The following is a 21,182-nucleotide window of genomic DNA, read 5'->3' as shown; positions in this document are numbered from 1 at the left end:
GGTAATTAGGTTGCTTGCAAACATGCTATGCAGTCTGCTTTCCTAAGGAAAAAAAAGTCTTGTTGCGATCCTGCTGTCCTTCTCTCTTGAACTCTTTGGTCAGCTCCAACAAAATTGGAGAAAAGAGCAGAGGTTGCAAAATATTGACTTTCTCCCGGTTTTACAGAAACAGATAGCTAGGCAGAAAGCAGAGATTCCCGCAGAAGAGACAGCAATGGGAGCTCAAGTCATCTTAGACAACAAAGCACGGAGATATCCATGCCTGTCATCTTGGGTGAGCCACCTCTGCAATGGATGGGGTACTCACCTGGGATGTGGGGAGATGCAACATCAAGTCCCTGAACTAGAAAGGGACCTAAAGCTGAAGGTTTTTAGTGTTGAGTGATCTTCTGACAATAAAGCTGTCTCTCTTTCTTCCTTGTTGGTACATCCCACTGGTGTAAAAGGTGAAGCCCTCCCTGGGAGGGAGATGTGAATCAGGAAAGGAGAGCAGTGCGTCTTGTGCATTTGGGTTCTCCACTGCTTATTGGCATTATCCTCATCCATTTTTAGACATAATGCATGCTGGCGCTCAGGAAAGCATCAGGGTTTTTGGGAGGAGGGAACTGCTTATTTGGGAGGGTTATTTTGCAGATGTGGTTTATTTTAATACCCCTGTGCTTTCCTGGGCTGCTTGCTGGGTCCTGAGCTGTCAAGTGCCAGGTCAGGTGTTTTGGGGCTGTCAAGTACCATGGAAAAGGAATTGCAAGAAGACAACTGACTTTTCACTGTGTATTCAGCAACTCCTCTGAGAAGTTGGGAGACTGGTGGCCCTCCATGGATTCTCTGAAAATTAGCTTATTACTTGACTGTTAAGCATATTGTATATGCCAAGTAATTAATTTTTACAGCAAACTTGTCTAGGACTTGGGCGAAGGAGCAATTAATTCTCTGGAAATAGATCCATTATCATAATTGCTAATGGATGCAAAACTCCCTTAGACACAGATGGACAAAGAAAACCTTTCATCTCTGTGATTAGGGTACCTGAAAGTCAGGTCTGGCGTGCGTGACAGGTAGTTAGCCCATTAAAAACCCCCATCTAGTGCTAATTGTAGCTGCTGAGCTCCAGCATGTTAGATGGAGGAGAGAGCACAGGTGACTCCTTCCCCCTCTCCCACAGCTAGCACAGGAGCACCCACCCCATCACCTTTTCCTTTCTGTGGGGATGTTTTTCCCCTCATGGGCATAATTGGGATTTTCCTGCTGACAGCAGGAATCAGTGAATGTAACGCTATGAGGATCTCAAACTAGAGAGGCGTTCACACCCTCAGCGTTGTGCAGACCCAGTGTGGTCCCTGCCATAAACACTCACCAACCAAATTTGTACAAAAGAAGGGTTTGTCTCTCTGCAGCCCAACAAAATGGGGCTAATCAAAGCAAACACAGCTGTGCACGGGACAGAATAAGACCTTTGCTCCCTTTGTTATTGAATGACAGCTTTGCTGTGTCATTCTGCAACAGACCTTATATCTTCAGCTTGATTTGTGGTTGAAAGGACATTTGGGAACTTGCAGAATCATAATTAATATTTCATACAACCCAACCCTTGAAAAGCAGCTAACAAAGAGCACTCAGCGCCGTGCAGCTGCCAAACACCACGTGTTTCCTTGGGCCTAGGGACTTTCGTGTTCCACAGGCATGAGCCTTCCCCTCTCTCCAAACAGCATCCTCAGGGCCCTGGCTCTGCTGCCCAGCAAACACGAGTCGGCATTTGCGAATGGCTAATGTACTACTGGTGAAAGATGGGAAGGGGAGAAGGGAATAGAACAAGAGGCTTTTATGAGAGTTGATCCGTTGCTATTTAATCTATAGTGACAAAGACATTGTTAATGGAACATGGGGAGGATGGTGAGATGGGCCAGACCTCGGGCCTGAACGCCCGTGACATCTGGGAACACAGACAGTGCTCTTCTGATCTGTTCAGCATCTCATGAGCACCTGCATTGTGCTTCTAGAACGCCTTCTTGCATGACATTAGGTGACATGACTTTTTTTTTTTTTAATTGAACGCTGAATATGATTCAGACCTAGCATAGGTCCAGCCCTGCTTTTTCTAGCATCTAGTTAACAGTGCAGGGGAAAGGAGACAGAAGGAAGAAAAGAGACAAATGGAAAATTTGTAAAATACCACAATTTTTTGATGGAACCTTGTTTTCTTTGTGTTTATACAACAGCACGTGGCAGGGCTGCTGTCTAGAACGCAGACATCTAGTTTGGGTGAAAAGCTGTGAAAGTAATCAATAAGTAGTATTAACCACTGTAATACTTCCCTACCCTCCCCTAGATCAGGAGAATTGGACCTGTAATTATAGTTGGTGGGAGATGAACCAGCGAGGCTGCTTCATGCACAGGTACGCGAGCAATAGGAACAGCTGCGCAAATACTGCAGGGTTTTGATCCTGCATGACAAATGAGATACAATGATAACAGCTCTCCAGAAGCCAACGTTCAGCATCAGAGGCCATCGTGTAATTAAAATGAATCCCAGGCTGGCAAGAGTATTTATGGCCTCTACTTTACTAGATGCAGAGCAAGCCTGACTCTTGCAGTCCCAAGCAGAGAAACAGCCATTTACATTTCAAATGTAGTTGCACCTCTTTCCAGAAATCGCAACACAAGGATGAACTGGCCCAGGAACACTCCCATGGAGGCTGGGCAGCCAGCAAAATATTGATTGCACCAAGTGATGGAATATGAAGAACTACATTCGCTAATTTGGTGTGGGCATGAAGGCTTAGTGGGCAGGAGAGCTTCATCCCCATTTTCCTGAGCCGTGGTGGAGGAGGCAGTTGGGATTGCACTGTGGGATTGCAGCCTTTTAGGGTATGGCAACGTTTGGCAATAAGTCATGAAATACTAATTGCAGAAGGTAAGGGCTTAATTTCTGAAGAACAGCACACCGTTTGTAAACAACCTCAGTGCTTATCGTGAGATCTGCGGGGATTCAAAGTTTCCGTACCACCAAGCACTGCGATCCTTCAAGGAACAAACGTCGACTCCGTTTGTTAGGCCGTGTTCAAAAGCTGCTGGCTGGGGACGAGGGCTGAGCTGCACTATCCAGCAGAAACAACGATCTTGCAATTAGCTGTAAGTAATGTTCTGAAGTGTCATCACCAGGTTAGATTCAGCTAATAAGCAGTGATATTAGAGCCCTGCAATTGTGAACACTGTTAAGTCATTTTCTAGGGCATATTTCATGTGGTTTAAAAATGTATCATCTTTTTTTATAAAGTTGGGAAGGCCTTTCTCCATTCCTGCTTAAGGTGAGTCCAAGCTAAGTAGCCACACCATATAAAATAAGGCCGTATGGTCAGGTATGGAAAGCAGATTCTTTAAAAAGTACACATTTAAAGCATTGCGCGTTAATTATGAATGCATCTGAGTTTGACCAAAGGCCACATACTGTAGCAAGCTGGGTTCAGTACGTCTAGTGAAGCAGGAGAATTGACATGATTTTTCATGACTGTACAACCAAGTAGAAATGTACTGACAGCGTCTGGAAACAATGATAGTTTTGGGGGGGAAGGAACAGGCATCAGCCTCTCCTCTATGGATAACCACACCACAGGCAGGGCTCTCAATTCTTGGAGTTGTGCTGCACGATGCTTCACAGGCTTCATGAAACAAGTTCTGGCTCTTTCTGGAGCGTGGGAAGCACATTGCCTGTTTAAGTGGGAACTGGCCTTCACACAGCTGAGAGCATTATTGACCATAGGAAGCTACTTCAGTACTGTTGGATAACAAAGAACCATAGAAAAAGCCATAAAATGCTTTCTTGGTATGGCCATGTTTTATGTTGCTTCCTGGATGGCTTCAGGAAAAAAGGCTGGGTTGCACAACACTGTCTTGTATTTGTCCGTGTGACTTTTTGGCAATTTCCAACCTTTATTTCTGGCTGGTGGGTGCTGACCTGATGTCCTTGCTGACCTTCCTGAATTCCTAGCAGCACAGTTAAAACAGCGAGTTTGGAGAGCAAATATTTCTGCTAGAGATAAACTGTTTTTCCTGGGGACCAAAGCTACCCAGATAGTGTAATGGCATTTTTAAGTTCTGGCTAAGTCAGGAAAGGGAAAAACCTGAAACCGTGCACTGGGCACAGCTCAGAAGATGAAGGAGTAGGTGCTTCACTCATGGAAGTGAACGCAACAGTACTTCATTACCGGAGGTGTTGAGGAAATGAATCAGAAGTCATTAGTGAACAGCTCTCAGTTCATCCCTTCTTCAGGAAGAAGTAGCTCTTCTAGATATTCTTAATGGAAATTGTTCTTATAACATCGCTTCAATGTCAGGAAGAGGCTGAATTGTTTCTCGAGAAGCATTATCTTGCCACACTAGACGTCAGTAGATACAGGTGTATCTAACTTTTTGCTCAAGGAAGAGAGTTTTTAGTTGATTCGATTCCCTTTTTTTTTTTTTTTTTTTCAAGTTACTGGATGCTGCTCTTTGCTTTAATTATCTTTCAATGGCAAAACAAATATGACAATATGTTGTACCGATTAACACAGCCAAAAGATTCTTAAACTGCTTATAGTCAAATTCGTTTAAATTTAGTGGGATGAAGTCACTTGTATTCTTGATTTCAATCCACTTTGCAAGTCCGGCATTCAGTGAGGCAAGCTCACTTGCAGAATAAAGCATCTATCCCTCCTGTGCACATTACTGATGTGTTTGGCTTTTTGCCTTAACAGTAATTGCTGTGATTAGTAATTGGTACATTAACCACTCAAGGTTTTCATTTAAAACCCTGCGGCTTTGTGGTGCCTGGACAGTGGAGGGGAGACACGAGGGCAGGTGGCGGAGTGACCAGCGGCTTCAGGCGAGCAGAGAGCCAGCGCCTGTCTGTGCGGTTGCTGGGGGTGATTTTATTCTTATGGGAGCAAAACTATTGCCCCAAGGTAGCAGGCTGCTGGGTTATGGTGCTAGTCACTAGGTGGCAATGCGACATGCAGGCACACAGCAGCCTGCAGAGCTGCTCTCCAGCCCCAGGGATGCTGCTCAGAGCATCTGCATCCCCAACCTCCCTCGCCTCTGGGGACAAAGCTGTTTTCTGAGGACCCGACAGTGGTGTCGAGCCTGAGATCTCTGCTGTAAAAGGAGGTAGGTGGTTCGTGGCTGGCCATGTGAAACTGTGCTCCGTGCCTCTTGCTCCGTCACTGAGCCAGGGTCCAGCAGGAAAACAGGCAAGGGGCACAAGTCTGCTGCTGGTTGGGTAAGATGGCATGTGGCACACCCTCACCTCCTGGCCCAAAAGCAAGGGGTTGCTGAGGCACAGACCAAGCCTCCCTCCCAACCAGTTCAGGCCTTGTGGCCCCCTGACTTTTCCCTATAAATACAACACTGTGACCTGCACCTGTGTAGGAAATGTTGCTAAAGTTGACTGATGACAGGCTAGCAGCGCATCCTTGCATAAACTCACGGTTTTGGGGAACTGGGCTGAAAATGCTTCTCAGGGGAAGGAGGTGGTCTGAGTACCTCGGGCAGTATCTTCTCCATGCTGTAGATGAGGGAGTTAGATGCCTGCAAAGCGTGTATTGCTGTATGTGAGCACCACTTTGGCAGCTCTGTGTGCTGGCGCTCTTGCCTCGACAGGATGATGCTGTCATTTGCTAATAGCAGCATCCAGTCTGTGCCTTAAACAACAATCTGTTTACTTCAGCTTTTGTCATGAGAAGACAACAGTAAGTCACTTGCCTATGAACATCTGTTTGCATGAAGGTCAGCGGGGTGTCGTTTTGAAACGAGGATTGTTCCAGGACCATGTGTTTCATTTGCAGTAATTTTATAGCTGAATACTTCTCAGGAAACCTTTCATCCCATTCGGAGTGACTTTCTGCTTAGGCCAAATGTGGCAATGACATCAAGCTTCCCCTTTGAGTGTTTCACAGTGACTAACACATTCTTCATGCTAATATTTGTTTTGATTTGCTGAGTGTCTTCAGTTATCGGTGTCTGTGAGTTTTCCTGCACCAACAGTGCAAGGACTCTGCTTTAACGTTACACTCGGGAGGGAGCAGTTCCCCAGCAGAAATTATCTGTTTCTCTCCCGTTTACATTGGATTTAAATGCATGCATCCATGTTGATGTCCTGAGGTCATTAATCACAGAAACATTGGTCTGGAAGAGACCTTAGGAGCCCAGGCATTGGGAGGATATGCCATGGCCATTGCCAACCCATCTATGCCCTCCCCTGGTCCCCTCCTCTCCCTCCCAACTTCTTATTGATGGGTTGAGAATCTGGAGGGAAGGATGGGTGGGAATACAACAGCATCATGCATGAGATGGGTGCTTAGGAGCTCTCCTCTGCCTCCAGCAGCCTTCTTGCTGGGGGAGGTCGCTGCATCACTGCGCTCCTCGGTGAGGGTGACAGCTCCCACCAGCCAAAACCATTTGGGACGTGGCACGGAATCTGCTTCGCTAATTATAAAAGTATCTGCTGTCGTACTATGGTGGTGACCTCAGCTCTGTGCGCAAATGTACTGTGGATGTCCTGGAATATCAAGTACCATAAATAAGCAGAATTTTTGAAAGGAATTCAGAGATTTTGTAGATTCCTCAAGATGCTTCTGGTGGAGTGCCTCCTAAAAGTGGCAATGAAATCAGTCATTTTGCAACACTCTCCAGTTTAATGCATACAGTCTTCTGGTGGCAGCTTTTAAAAGCTGTTTGTCTCATTAAAGTTCAGTTAACTCATTTCTGAAATTAGAAACTTTTATGATTAATGACTTGTGGTAGTTTGCTTTAAAGAAGATGCTTGCTAATCAGGTTTGGTGGTGTTTTGTTTTTTTTTTTCCAAAATCACTTCTGAGACTTGTATTATTGCTTTAGTTATGACGCAGTGACAGCGATACTTGGTACTTCAAGAAAAATAATTGGTAATGATGAAATTCGTGCCTACAAGAACTGTGTCTGAGGAGCAATTGAAAACTACATGGCCGTAATAACAAAACACAAGGAGAATGATTTTTTGATGAATTTTCCAGCTTTAGCACAGAAACTCTCCTTCATTTTAATGGAGATCTGCCAGGCTAAAAGGCTTAAGATCAGGACTACAAAGAATAGGTCACATTCATCTTGACTTGCTTTCTTTAACCTTTGTTAGTGCCTCTGAACTGCGCTGGCATGTAAATAACATAGGCGCTAACCTTTTCATTGTACACGAGCTCACAACTGGAATTGTGAGTCAGAAATAGCAGTTTCTCAGACAATTATTTCCAGACACATGCAAGTGAGGATGACAGCGCTGGGGGTGTTATCACTGAAAGGGCATCTGAATCGCAGCTCCCTGTGTTTTCACAGCGCAAATGCTGGAGTGTGGATGCAGGGTTCAGATCGTGGTGACATCTCTGCTCCTCCCTGAGTCCCAGGAGAGCGTGCAGGGGATTAATCCTGGGTTTTACAACATCTCACACCAACTGAGAAATGCTGTGACCGATTCTGATGATGTCCTCGTATGGTCCATTCTCTATGGTTTTCAGCTTTTATTTCTAGTTGAATTCAAAAGCCTTCATCCTGCGACTGGATCCTGCAGTGGTTTGGGGGGAAGATGCGAGAGCAGCTCTCCGTGCAGGATTGCTGTGGCCGCAGCCCTGGGCTGTGCTCCACGGGCGGCGCGGTGCCCAAGGAGCGCTCCCGGCTCCCTCCTCGGTCCTGCACCTGCAGAAGCCCAGGGGGTCCCTCCTCGGGGCCAAAACCACCCAAATGCATCTCTTGGGCGAGAAGTCATCGTGTTCATCGCTCTCTCAAACCTCAGAAGTAAGCAGCCAAGTCCTGTTTACCAGATACATTTACCTCTTGTGGGAGACAGTGATTCCTTTGTTAAAAGAGTAAAAGACAAAATCCCGTCAGAGCCTGGATCTCCAAGATTAGTACTTTCTAAGAGGAAAATGTTTTATTTGCTTCCCCTCCACTCCTTTTGTGTCTCTCTTCCCCTGTTACATATCTCCTGGTTTGTCGTGATTCCCTACTTTGAAGCTAGTTATATCAGGCTACTCCTCTTTGTATATTATAGTGGGATTTTTACGCAGTACTTAATTCAGTTATCTTTAAAATGACAGACTTGGCCCATGCAGTCATACTCCACACCTCTCCTCTCCCTTTGAAAAAGAATCCTACGAGTGTACTAAAGTAAGAAGTGTTTATAGAGTGGCTCCGCGAGTATAAATAGCTCGCAAGCAAGAGCAGCACCTGCCATCTATGATACGTCTTGCACTTCCCACAAATCACTCGTGCACGCTGGGTTTGATCACAGCTATTGTTTGTGCTAAGCTTCCTCCTACTCCTATAATCCTCCTATTTAAATGGATGGGATATTTTGCATATGGTAAGGATTTTGGGGATATAAATCGCAGCCAAGTATTTTGTGGACTTGACATGGTATACATGTGCATGTTCTGCCAAGGGCAGAGAAATGGAAATGTCGACAAGCACCACACTTTAAATGGAAAGGATATGGCTCTTTCGAAAGCGCCTCGAGTCACGTACCTTGACTCTTATTGCTTCTTTTAAGGGGTTGCTGTTGCTTTCCAAATATAGCAGCTCTGGGTTCATGCACAAGTCTGATAGGATCTGTGGCTTTTGGTGTGCTGGTGGGTGCTGGGCTATTGTCACGTTAGCCCAGAGCGGTCTCGGGCGCATCAGCCTCCCTGTGTCCCGCTGCCCAACGTGTGCCTGCCCAAGGGATGGCAGTGTGCTTTGTCACCAACGCAGGTGTCCCCATATCCATTACGGAGAGGGTCAAGAAAGTCAGGGCTTTGCATCCTTCGAGGACTGTACCTGAGGCAGTTCAGTCCCTATCACACCTCTGCTTCTGGCGGTGGCTTTGCAAGAGGGACGGCTTCTGCCATCGGCTGCCTGCCCGTGCAGCGTCGCTCACACCATGGTGATGTTTTCTCCTACAGTGCTTCCTGCAGGAGGGAGCTGAAGCAGAGCACACCCCAGTCCTTTGTGCTTCACAGCAGTGGAGGGGATGCCCCATGATTACAATTGGTTGAAACTGGAAGGTTGAAGCCCTTAACATCCAGGATTAGACAAGAATGAGGAAAAAAAAAAATCACTTTTTAAATTGAGAGCATCTGATAACATGAGGCTGTGCAGGGGAGCTATGGCCAGCAACAGCAGCACCCTGAGAAGCCGTGATCGATCGGAGGGTCCCAGGAGGAGAGTGCCTGCTGCTAACGATGCTGGAGACCCTGTTACCGATGGCCTCTCAAATGGTGTTACAGGGGTCTGTTGCAGAGAAAGTGCTGTAAAGGAGGGGTGCACAGCAGTCATAAGCGTCAGAGTCAATGCTTTCTATGCAAACCCTTATAGGCAGGACTGTGTGAAGCTCTTTCCCTCTGAGCAGCTCCCCTGCGCTCAGGGGATGACTTGAAGAGAAAAGCACTGAGCAGGCAGTAGGGTAGAGGGTGGTAAGCAGCTGTATTTAATAAAGCCATGTGTCCAGAATATCCTGATTGCTCATTACAAACACCATGTTTAATATTTTCCTTTTTTTCTCAAAGAAAACCTCAGCAGTGCTACCAACTGTATTAGTTGTACAGAATAAGCGCAGTAAGATCTCCTAGCCCGGGAACTAGGTGCAATCCCTTCTCACTGAATTCTTCTCTCCATTCCTTTGGTGGAGATGAAGATGTTTGTTTTTCCTGTGTCGAGCCAGTAGCACAAAGCAGAGAGGAGTTATACTTTTCAGTTCAGTTGTTTTTCTCTCTTAAATAAAATCCGCTCTTTCTGTAAGTGCCTTCTATAGCCTCAGGTTTATGGGCATGAATTTTCACTTTCAAAAAAAGTGACCATGTTCTCCAACACTGAATAAAACTCCAAATAGTGTTGTTCTGGCCTCTGACATTTTCTAAAGGTGTTTGCTTTATTTGGCTGTAACACCATTTTTTTGTTTGTTTCTCTTTAGAATATATCACCTACTTCTTTTGTATATATTTTAATCTCCTTCAGTCTTGTTAAGCCAATAGATGGCCAAAAAAGAAGATGCCATGGTTTTGCTGTGCCTTTTAAAAAAGCTTTAGATGCGTAGTTGTACGTATTCATGTGCTTTGCAAAACAAAAAAAGCCAGGTTGCTACTTAAGGGTCTACGAAGACTTGAGTTTAACTGTTGATGTGATATATTCAGATCGTTTGGCATTTGGTTGGCAGCCTGTTCTGAGAAGCATAGATTGTATTGAACACGCTATTTGAGCATACCACTGTTTATCTATTGTTGTGTTTTCCTTCAGACACAGCCGAGGTCATTTTTATATGCCATTGCCTGTAACTGCTGAAAGGAGGGACATATGTAGGGGTTACCCACCCCGTTCAATGTTGTCTGCTGTGCTCACTGTGGCTTAGTTTTCCCTCAAGCTTGAAATTGCACAGCACAAGCCTGCTTAAAAACTGCTCATGCCGTGAGGGTTTTCCTGGTCTTCCAATGTTTACTCAGACCCTGAAAACCTCCCCTTTTTGTGGGACAATATTCCGGGTGACCAAGGCTTTTCTTCCAGCTTCTGCAAGGTGTTCAGGAGGATCTGGAGAGTTCCTCCAGCTGAAAATGTCCTCGATCACTTGTGGTGGTGTCGTTAGGCCGACGAGTCTAAAGCTCGGAGAGGGGCTGCGGCAGGCGGAGGAGTCAGCTGGTAGGGCGGGCGCTGGAGGCACCGCTCCCCGCGGGGGCACACGGAGGGAAGGTAATGCCGGTTGCTATTTAAATCGGCAGCAGATGTGTCGATATGCGTGTGACGTTCCTCAAGATGGCTCAGGGAGCCTGAAGTTTATAAACGATGTTTCTTCTGACTCCTGCTAATTTTAGCCTTGGAGTGTTTACAAACAGAGCAGCATTTGTCTCTGCTCCTGATCCAGAAGGATTTCAGCCCCATCCCTGCTGGCATATTCCCTAGAGAAAAAACAAAAAGGGATACAAAATAGCGATAGCTATTAAAAGATGCTGAGGGAGCATTCAGATTGGAGGCACGGAAAGCCAAATCTTGTGGCTATAAATAATATATCTGCAGATATCGGAGTGTCACCAGAAAGTAGGATGGATGCACACCTACGAATAATTGTGGAGTAGAGAAATGGGGAATGGGGAGCTGAGCCTGAAAGCACCGTTTCTTAGTGGTGCTCCAAGACAGTATCTAGCAATGGCTCAGGGAAAGGCCAAAGCAGAATGGCACGACAAGAAATAATGAAGTTGTAGCTACGTTTCCCAGCTGTCACCAGCACCGAGCCCGGTGCAGTCCTGCCTCAACCCAAATGCCAAGTGTTGGTGCATACCAGTTACTGCGTACAACATTCCTGATCTGAGTGCACCGTTTAGCTACTGCTTTGAAATGAGGCAAGAGCAAAAAGTGGGAAAAAAAAATGCAATTATGTCAACACAGTTCATATGGAGCTTTAGAAAGAGATTTTAGATACACGCAAACCAGTTTAAAATTCTTTCCCTTTCAGAGCCATGACCTCCAAATGCAGTTCTTTGAACAGGGAACATCTCCTAAAGTGTTTGTGGTTTTCTACAAAGGATGAGCAGGCAGAATCCTCCTGGGCTGGCAAGGCAAGGACCTGTGCTTGATGCCAGTTTGAAGGAGAAAGGCTGTAGCTACATGCTCTGCCTTGCACAAATCCAAATCCCCCAACTTACCTCAAGTCGTCTTTGTAAAAAAAAGTCTCCAGGTCACGCAATACTTGACTTTCAGAGCTAAAGCTTTGCTTCTCCTCAAAGATCAAGCTAGCTGCTAGACCACTGTCACAGCCAGCTACCTTGTGCTATGGGAATTTAATGGGTCACAAGGACCCAAACAAATCTGTAAAAACAAAAGGGAAAAATCTTTCTCTTTTCTTTGCTTGTGCTCACCCGTGGCACTGTGCATGTCATTCAGATCAAAACTTGGTTGACACATGAGAAATACCAGCTGCCATCTGATTAAGACAAGTGAGAGGTTTATGAGGTAGCTACAAGTTCAGCTCAGTTGGAAATGAACGGGAAGCCTCGGAGCCACGTGGCACGGCCGTAGTGCCGTGACCAGAGGAAACAGGAGAAACGGTGCAGAAGTGCTCAGTGTAATATAGGTGAGCTTCATCTGCTGATCCTGGGTGAGCACCGAACCTAGCTCATGTCTTAGTGAAGGAAATGCTAGAAAAATTCCATCAGCTGCAGCTTAAAACTGCTGCAAGTAAAAGAGAACTGAGGCATCTGGGATGAACTGCATAGAGCTTTAAAGGGGAAGACAGTTTCATGCAGGAAAGGAACAGCAAGTAGTAGAGGGGTAATAGGTTCATGACAGAGGAAAGCAACTTATTTTGTGGCCATACAATTCTAGCGCTGCTTGGTGCATAAGAGAATGTTCAAATTAACAGAAAATACCTTGCCTTATGCACTGCAGGCTTCTTGCAACACTTAGAACTTTCTTTTAAGATGAGTTTCTTGAACTAATTTAATGTCTTTCCATTTTTCCTTTAAGGATCCACTCTGAACTTTAGGCATAACTGTTTTTTTAGATTTCTTTGAGCCCAAAAATAGGTCTGAAAAACTAATCATTACATTCCTCTCTCTGTCTCTCAGGCTTGTACAAATCAAACACTGATTAATTTTTACCACACTTAAGGAAAAAGTCAGGCATGAAAAAATGTTATCCTATGATATCATTGCATATGCAAGCCTGCAATAGTGTTAGAGCTCTACTTGGCAAGTTTGCTTTCAAATATTGCTGTATGTTCTTTTTCCTGCTGCTGCTCTACTAGCTTTCTGTGTCTGAAACTGGTGTAACTCCAGGGAAGGCTCAGATCAAGCATGTAATGCTCATCAAGGTACTTGCCTGCCTATTACCGAGGTGGCCCAAGGTTTCTAACATCAGGTCTCCCATTGCACTTGGACTTCACATCCATCTGAGCTTACCTCTGGATTTCAGGCCCAGATTTGGTATCGTACACTTTTTGCCTCCCCGGTCTCTTCTTAAAATACTCTTTTCTCTCTGCTCCACAAAGGCTGGAGTGCAATCAGCCAACACTGCCAGTCTGCAGCTTGGCGCAGTCAAACATCAAAGCTCCTGCTCCAGCTCGACTTCAAAACCTTTCAAGTTTTAAGACTTGACCAAGTAGCAGAAGGAGTTGTAAAGGGAAAGCTGCAACACGCAGGATGACGGGTTCTGTGAAGAAGTGCATTTTCCTCTTACCTAACACAGTAAAAAGTATGGAGCGATAGCCATAGTTTGATTTGTGCTTCCTGTTATTATGTTCATGAGGGGTGTGGGACTACCTTCGCGCTTTGACTTGTGCTATGAATAGCAGAAGAACCACTCCCGGGTCATTCATCTTTACGCTTTCTGTAACAAACCTTTCACCAGCTTTGGAGAAGGGGCCTTGGGCAAAAATCTGTTCTGACATCAAGGCACCTGGTTTCAGTTAGGACACTGAATGCTTCCCCCTTTTTTTCCCGCTCCACCTGCAAAAGTTCAGTCTGCAGGTGTCTAACAAAAGCTATCGAGTAACAACTTTCTTCAAATTGAGTATGGTCCCCACTGCCTCCCTGGGAGAGAAAACGAACTGCCTGCCTGCCGTTTCTGCAAGGTCCTAACTTCACCTGCTTTGTGCATGTGTACACATTCGTGCAAACTTAAGAAATGCTGGATGAGGTGAAGGTAAAGAGCACAGCTGCAGCTCTAACTGCTCCGTTGGCATCTCCGGTTTATGGCTGTCCTCACTGGCTTCTGCCTGGCAGCAGTAATATGGAGAGACTTCATACAAAAGCTCACATCTTTTAATTTACCTGTGAAAGCACAAATAAGGAATATAAGGAAATAAGGAATCAGTTCAGGGTCATGAAGCTGAGTTTGTTTGTCTGCTTCTCAAGGCTGGTGCGCAGGTAGCACTTCTACGATACACCTTAAACCATGCAGTGCTTCAGCCTCTGCTGCCAGTGTTGGCCTTACATAGAAGTGCTAGAAAGCACTCGGGGCCCTTTATTGCATTCTCCCATTGCGACGTTGCCTCCTGATATACCTGCAAACCTGTATCCTTCGTGTTTCCAACGTTATTCAGTTTTAGTGTGCTGGTGATAAATGGTTAGTGAATGTATAGAGGCTCTGGTGTCAGATAGGTGCTGCTGGTGCCAAGGAGATGAGATCTCTCAAACAGTTGCATTTCACGAAACTTGAGGAGAGGGACAACCTCAAAAAAAGGCAGGTGGCCAAGCCATCATCTACCAGAGGTAATCTGGGTAGGATTTCGAGACAGAAAACTTCTTTTGTAGGTCTACTCAGACTTTCCAGGCTTAATAAAAATCTGTGTAAACATTTCTGCTAAAGGAAGATTTCAAGACTCAAGGTTTCATAGATTGTGTTAAATACTGTCAGTGATTCCCATAATTGGGCATTCCCATATATTGCATTTGCCACGTGGTATTTGTGTAACCACTAGCATCCCCCAAACACATTTTGCCAAAATTCACTTATTTCAGAACTTCATGGTATATTTCAGGATGTTTTAGTTTCAGTAAATCCAGGACTTAAAACCAAGGTCTGCTGTGAGCCTTTAAAAGCTTTGTTAGCTGGGAGCAAAGCTCTGAGATTGCATGTAAGATATAGTCTTTGTATATTAAAGCACTACTTTGTGGGCTTTTCTAGAGCTGTAAGAAGAATTTGATTTTTTTTTTTTTTTACTTCGACACCAAAACTAATACTATACTCTGTTATAGAAATGCATACCTTTGTAAACTGTGATCAATCTAGCTTAGCAAATGTACTGAAATGCAGAGAGAAAAGACCTTCAAGACCAGTCTATTTTCGACTTTCAATAATCTGGAAGACTTTGATCTCCAGTGCTAGAGGCCTCACACCAGTGTGGTGCTCGATCCAGCAGCCTTGATCGGGATTTACTTTGCAGCTCGCAAAGCTTGATCAGCCGGAGGGATCATTGCATAGCAATGTGAGATGTTCCATTTCCCAGGTGCTGAGCACGTTCCCCAGCCCAGAGAAGCCATCCAAAGTGCCAGGGTCACAGCATAGAATGCTTGATGTCCATTAATTTTAATTGAAATGATTCATAGTAAATAGGTGAGAGATTCACTATGTGAGTATGGTCATTATCCCTTACCACTAGTGTCTGCTTAGGGCTTCTCTGTTTATCAGACTGAATTATTTAGAGAAATTAAACTGCAATCTCCATACTATCCATTAGCTGGAACTCTATTTGCATATAGCAGTTGGGTTTTGGCAATCAAAAAGAGGAAGATTCTGCACAGCAAGCTGTCTGCCAAAAAAAGATCCTCTGTGTAGCGCTTAAAGACTGTGTAGGAACAGGAATGGTAAAAATAAGGTGGGGACCAAATTAAACATCCATTAGAACAAGGATGTGCTTGCTAGAGAATAGGCTGTGCTTTGGCCCTGTATTTAGTATTACTCTCATCTGTAAATCTTTGTGGGTTTTGTTGAAGCACACAACTGCTAGTAAAGAAATTTGCCCTTGCATTCCAATTAAAACAGTGGCAGGCCAGGCAATAAGGAGGTGTGCGATGGATTTATTTGGACCAATTTTATAGGCATCATTACAAAACAGCGGCAACAAAACTTCAGACGTGCCCACTTAATCATTTACTTATTTCATCATAACACAATAGATACCTCTAGATGCCAGCATGAATACAAAAATATAATTTGAAATGAGGAGTAAGTACTTGTATTAGTGAGACTTTATCATGTCTGGAATCTCACATTTAAGGCTTAATCCTGCTCCACCTGAATGTAAGGAAGAGTTTTACTGCAGATTTAACTGGGAACATACCAGGAACCATCATGACAAAGCTAATTTAAACTTGCTGGACTGCTTTAAAGGCATAATGTAAAATTCCCACTACATAAAAGAGCAGAATCTGGACCTTTTACAAACCACTGCCTGCAGAAAAGAGAAAATTTCAACTTGAGAATAAGCCAAAGAACAAAGGAAAAAGTACACTGAGGAGCTATGCTGCTACCGTATCTATGTGAGTTCCAGAATTCCTCGGGGGATATATGTCTCTATAGATATTTTACAAGGGTAGGAAAAGCATGTTCGTGACTTGAGTATGTGTTTTATGGACAAACCGTACAGCTATTGGACATTAAGCAGCAATAGTTACGTTGTATAAAGGCACTTACAGTTTACAATTTCAGATTGTAAATGATACCCGACTTATCCCAGCCTGTGCCAAGTCAGAACCTTCTGGGAGATGTTTCTGGGGGAATAAATACCCTCAGCAGAGGCACAGCTCCGTGCAGCACGTCAGCTCTGCCGCGCCTCTTCCCAGAGAGCGCCCCTGAGCTGCAAGTATTCGGAGAGCCCAAATACGATCTGCTGCCTGTGTCTCTCTGCTGGAAAAGCCTCGCGTTTCACTTCACACTTGGAGCTTGCGGAGACCTTGCTGTGCTTGGGGCAATCGCGTTTGTCCCTCTGGGCAGGAGAGTTCAGGAATCATAGAAGGGTATAGACGATGCTTCAACTGTTGGTGCTGGCTTGTTGCCACTCAGCTTAGATGACTCCATCACAATCTTGGGAGGACCATGAAAAGCGTGTATTTAGAGCAATTTACTATATTTGACTTTAAATTGTGCTCTCCCCACCAAAGAGAGTCTTGAATTTAAACCCTCCCTAGCCACTCAGGTGGATAGGGAACACCTGAACAGCATTTGCACAAGACACATCAGACTTCTTTGTATCCATCACTAAATCTTCTTCCTCTGGATATCTGATTTATCTGGAGGGGCAGAAATTGTTTCTGATTCAGAAACCCAGAGAATGCTGTCAGCGAGAGGTGCAAGCCCTGTGTCAGAGCCATGTATAGGTACATTTCTGCATAAGCCTGGCTGCGGTATGTAGCTTGTTGCGTATCAGCTCTGTCACCACAGCAGCCGAGTGCTTCTCAGCTTCCAGTATTATAGCTGCAAAGCAATGAGGTGACACTTTTCCCTACTATAGTTGGGAAAGTGATGTACAGAGATACTAAAGCTCAGATTCATGTTTAAATATTTGTGAGTTAGTTAACAAAATTTTATTGCAAAGCCAGACCTTACGTGATTTACCCCAAATCCAGAGATGCTCACATCAAAGCGAGGAGCTGACGAGGGAATCTGAAGACTTAAGTCAGTGTCCCAGCCCCAAATAATGCCCTCTCCACTAGAATACTTGAGCTATCAAGGTAGCTTTAAAAGTAAAGGCTGTGCAAACTGTACGCAGGCTGCAATAAGCCTTCATGCAAATCCCCTTATATTTTGCATGCATAACACCATATTTTATTACTGTTTTAACTGACACTTCTAAGCCTGGCAAACTAGTAAGGGGAAAAACTAACTCGTTTCAAAGCAGCAGGGTAAGCTCTCTGCCCACCAGCAGGTAAGTTCCTCTGCAACTGCTGAGCTGCTGCCTCCTTCCAATGTTTAGTTAGAGTGTAGAGGCCTCATTTGGTCAATGTAATAACTGCTCCTGTAAAATTTAACAGATCTCCTGGCAAAGGTGAGAATGGCTAATGTAAGATCACTGTCGGTACTACGTACAGCGTTTATCAGTGACCTCTGGTGCTGGAAAGACCTCCGACCAGAAGTGGGAATTGCCTGTAACTCTCATCAAAGTCACAGCAAGTGCCTTTGAAAATCAGGGTCTAGGTAAGTTGCATTGGACAGCTGAGATCTCCTTGCTGGGGCTCACCAGCTCCTGCTGGTAACGCTGGCTCAGCTGCAGAATCTCCCCTTCCCCACTCCTCCACGCCCAACTCTCTGGTTTCAGTTGTCCAAGTTCGACTGGAGAGAAACAGCCAAGAGAAAGCCCAAGTTTTTCATCTTCCTGGCAGGTCTCTGAAGTGTTAAAAAGAAAATCACACAAAAGGCTCAAGTAAAACAGCCTTATATTGAGAGCAGCCTAAGTCCGCTATCATCAGAGGGCTTAGTGAATCTCCATGAAGCAAAGCCGACCCTGCCAGGACAATTCCTTGGTTCCAGAAACAGAGCAGAGGTGGTTCATGGTGCAGACAGATGTGTGGAGGTCTGGAGGAGCTCTGCTGGAGGACTTGGGGTTCAGTTTTGTGCTTTGTGCGTTTCTTAGGAGAAAGTCATTTAAAAAGTGCAAGTCTTCCAAGTGGTTGCTTTGTTCCCGGCTCTTCGGTCTTAGCTTAAACAGCCCTGATTTTCCTAATCACACCTGACCTACAGCCACCTGAGTGAGGCGGGAATGGGACTTTACCCCATGCTGTGGGCCAGCAGCTGTGGCTCATCACCTCCTTCACCCAGGTGATGTCCTGCCTCCTGGCAGCCCACCCGCCTTTCGGCTGGGGCTGGAGGAGCCGGGGCAGGAGCAAGGCCACAGTAAGCCGATCTGCCTTCAGCTGTCCCCGGTGCTGGGCTGGAGCGAAGGGAGGGTGAAGGGGGGAGGAATTCGGCTCCGCTAAAAATAGCGGCCCCGGCGGCTGCCGCCTCTCAGGCCGGGCCGGAGACCCCCGGCTCCCCGCTGCGGGGGCTGCATCTGCGGGCGCGTTGGCGGGGGGGGGGGCAGCGCCCAGAAGTCACGGGGAGGGCCGTGACCTGCTCATATTGCCTTCCCCGAGGGGATGCCCAGCCCTGCCCTGTTCCCTGCTGGTCTTGGAGAAGTCTATCGTGTGTCCCCCCCCTCCAAACAGGCCATTTTTGGGGGGTGTTGGGGGAGTCCGGCTGCCGCACCGAGGGGCTCCCCCAGGCACTTCGCGGCTCGCCCTTCCCAGCACTTTATTTCGGGCGCTGCCGAGCGGGGCCAGGCTCCAAGGGGCGCCGGCTGCATCGGGTTTCCCCCGGCCGCCCTCCCTGCGTCCCCGCGGGGGCCGAGGACGGGCGGCCGCCAGCCGCGCTCCCTCCCCCGACAGCGGCCCCGCTCCTAGGAAGTTTCGCCCCCAGCGAAGGGGACGGGGGGGGGGGCGGTGGTTTTGTCGCACAGGTGAGAGGAGCTTCGGCTGCTCTTGGGGGTCCCTTCCTCCTCCTCGAGAGGAGATGGGGGAGAGGCAGGGAGGGGTGTGAGCCCCGTCCCGCACCCCCGGGCAGAGCAGCAAGGCTGGGAGCGGGACGGTGCAGGCTCTGCGTGTTCCTCGGTTAAAGGGAGCCCGCTGCCCCCATTTTCCCTCCGTGTCCCCCCCCCCCCCAGTGTCCCCCGGCTCTCCGCACTCCCGCGGCGGCAGCAACAGGCTGCCGGGCTCTGCACCAGGCGATGCCGGGGGCCACAGCCCCGGGACCGGAGCCTCCCCGCTGTGGGATGGGGGCGTGGGAGCGGCTCCGCCGGGGGAGGGCAGGCCGGGGCTGTGCCACCCCCAGCCCGGCGCTGGGGCACCGTCCCGGGGCTGGAGGGCAGCAGGGATGCGCCTTGTCCCCCGTGCCCCCCCCCGGTACCGTTTCATGGGGGCCCGGGCTGGGTGATGGGGACGGGAATGCGCGGCTCCGGGGGCTGGGGGGGGGCAGCTCTGGCTCCAGCCCTCCTTGCTGCCGGCGAGCGTAAACCTGCCGCCTCTTCTGCAGTGCCGGGGACTCGCGTCCTCCTCCTCCCATCCGCGGCTGCAGCTCTGCTGCTCCATCCCATTATTATTAGGAGAGGATGCGAAAAAAAAAACCAAACCCCCAAACCTAAAAACCAAGACAGCCAAGCAAAAATTCAACGCCTCCCCTCCCCAACTCACGGTACCCCCCCGCCCTCCCCGGTCGGTGGGACTTCCAGGACCGGCTGCGCTTCTCTGGCCCTGGGGAGGGGAGGCAGAGCCGGGGAGGCGGGGGGAAGGAGGGGGCCGGGGCCAGGCAGACACAGAGAAAATCGCTTTTGTCTCCGGCACGGCGAGCGGCGCAGGGGCTCGGTGCTGCGGCTGCCGGAGCCCCCCGCTCACCGCCCCGCTCCGCGCCCGCAGGCACCGCGGCGGCACCGCGCCGGGGAGCGGGCAGCTCGCCGGCTCCTGAATATTTTTTTTTTTTTTTTTCCTCCTTCCCCTCCCCTTCTGTTGGTGTTATTTCTGCCTTTTCGGCGTAGAGGATCCCCCACACGCACGCACGCTGCCCCCCGCCCGAGGTTTCTTTGGGTCCAGCCGGAATCCGCGACGCTCCCGGGGATTTTCCCACCCAAGCTGGGGTCTATGAGCGGGAAGGTGATCAAGCCCAAAGAAGAGAAAGATGCTTCCAAGGGTAAGGCAGGCGCAGCCGCTCCGATAAACAGCATGCTCCCCGGCCCGACCGCGGACCGGAGGGGGGGACGCACCGCTCCGGTGAAAGTCCGTGGCTCGGGGGACCCCGGGCGTGGGTGGGGAATCGGTGCCCGGCGTGCGGGGCGCTGCACCGGCACCCCGGCACGGCGGGGGGGCGGGGGGGGGCCGGCTCACTGCGGCACCGGCGAAAGTAAGTGCCCACCTCCCCCCCCCCCCGCCCCACGGGCACCGGGGGGAGCCGGCTCGGCCGCGCCGCCTCCCCCGCCGCGGGCCGGGCGGGTGCTCGGCGCTGCAGGCGGCCCCGGCCCCGGGCGAGGCGTGCGGGAGCGGGGAGCCATCGCCATGGAGACGCGGGGCCGGGGCACCGCCGGGGCCGAGGGGTGCATGCGGACGCCCCCCGGCCGGGGCTGAGCACGGGGGGCTGCCCCCCGGCCCCGGCCGCGGGGTGCCCGGCCGGGGGTGCCTGGCGGGGGGGGGGGGGCAGGGTGCACGCCCGGCGGCCCTCTCCGGGGGTGCATGCCCGGGGGTGCGGGGTGCAGGCACAGGCGGCTCTGCCCGCCTCGGACGGGCCCCCCTGCCCGCGCAGCTCGCCCCGCGGCGCTCCCCGCGCTCGGGGCGGTGGGGTCCGTCTGGGGAGCAGCTGGTGTGCGTGTGTGCGCGCTGGGTGTATCTCCAGTAAGTAGTTTTTCTGTGTATTTGTAGAGAAATCTGTGTATCTGCTCAGACGTCCATCTCTGTGGCAGGCTGGGGCTGGTGGGACGCCCCGGTGAAGGGCATGCTCGGGGCCTCCCCGAAAGAGGAAAAACCTGCTCCCTTTTTACTAGTTTTATACAATGTAACAGGCACTTTTCTGTCATTTACTTTTTTAGCAGCCTGAGAGGCCAAATCAAAATAATTCATCCTTTCTATTCCTTTTTCAAAACTTTTTGGTTTCTTGATTGTGAAAGTTTGTGTTTAACGCTAGATTTTTGAGACCTTTTTTGGTTT

The 21,182-nt window shown here is 48.4% G+C and overlaps 1 protein-coding gene across 4 annotated transcripts in view; it reads left to right on the top strand.

The window, feature by feature from the left end:
* The window catches only part of FGF13 (fibroblast growth factor 13), a 332,528-nt gene that overhangs the window by 53,164 nt on the left and 258,182 nt on the right, over nucleotides 1–21,182 (top strand). The window contains exon 1 of one of the 4 annotated variants that reach the window (XM_087749070.1): nucleotides 19,831–20,175. The exons of 1 other annotated variant lie outside the window; for it this stretch is intronic. In XM_087749070.1, coding sequence (XP_087605196.1) covers nucleotides 20,127–20,175 — 49 coding nt within the window. In that variant the 5' untranslated portion in view covers nucleotides 19,831–20,126. Of the gene's footprint in view, nucleotides 1–19,830; nucleotides 20,176–20,764; nucleotides 20,871–21,182 lie in introns of those variants that run through there. 2 more of the 4 variants (XM_087749069.1, XM_087749068.1) reach the window with 2 other exon arrangements.

The sequence above is a fragment of the Nipponia nippon genome, unplaced genomic scaffold, assembly GCF_047370975.1.
Source record: "Nipponia nippon isolate SJK-2023a ecotype South Korea unplaced genomic scaffold, ASM4737097v1 scaffold_12, whole genome shotgun sequence".
Taxonomy (NCBI): domain Eukaryota; kingdom Metazoa; phylum Chordata; class Aves; order Pelecaniformes; family Threskiornithidae; genus Nipponia; species Nipponia nippon.
Note: the sequence above shows the minus strand (reverse complement) of the source record. Positions and strands in the feature narration are given on the sequence as shown.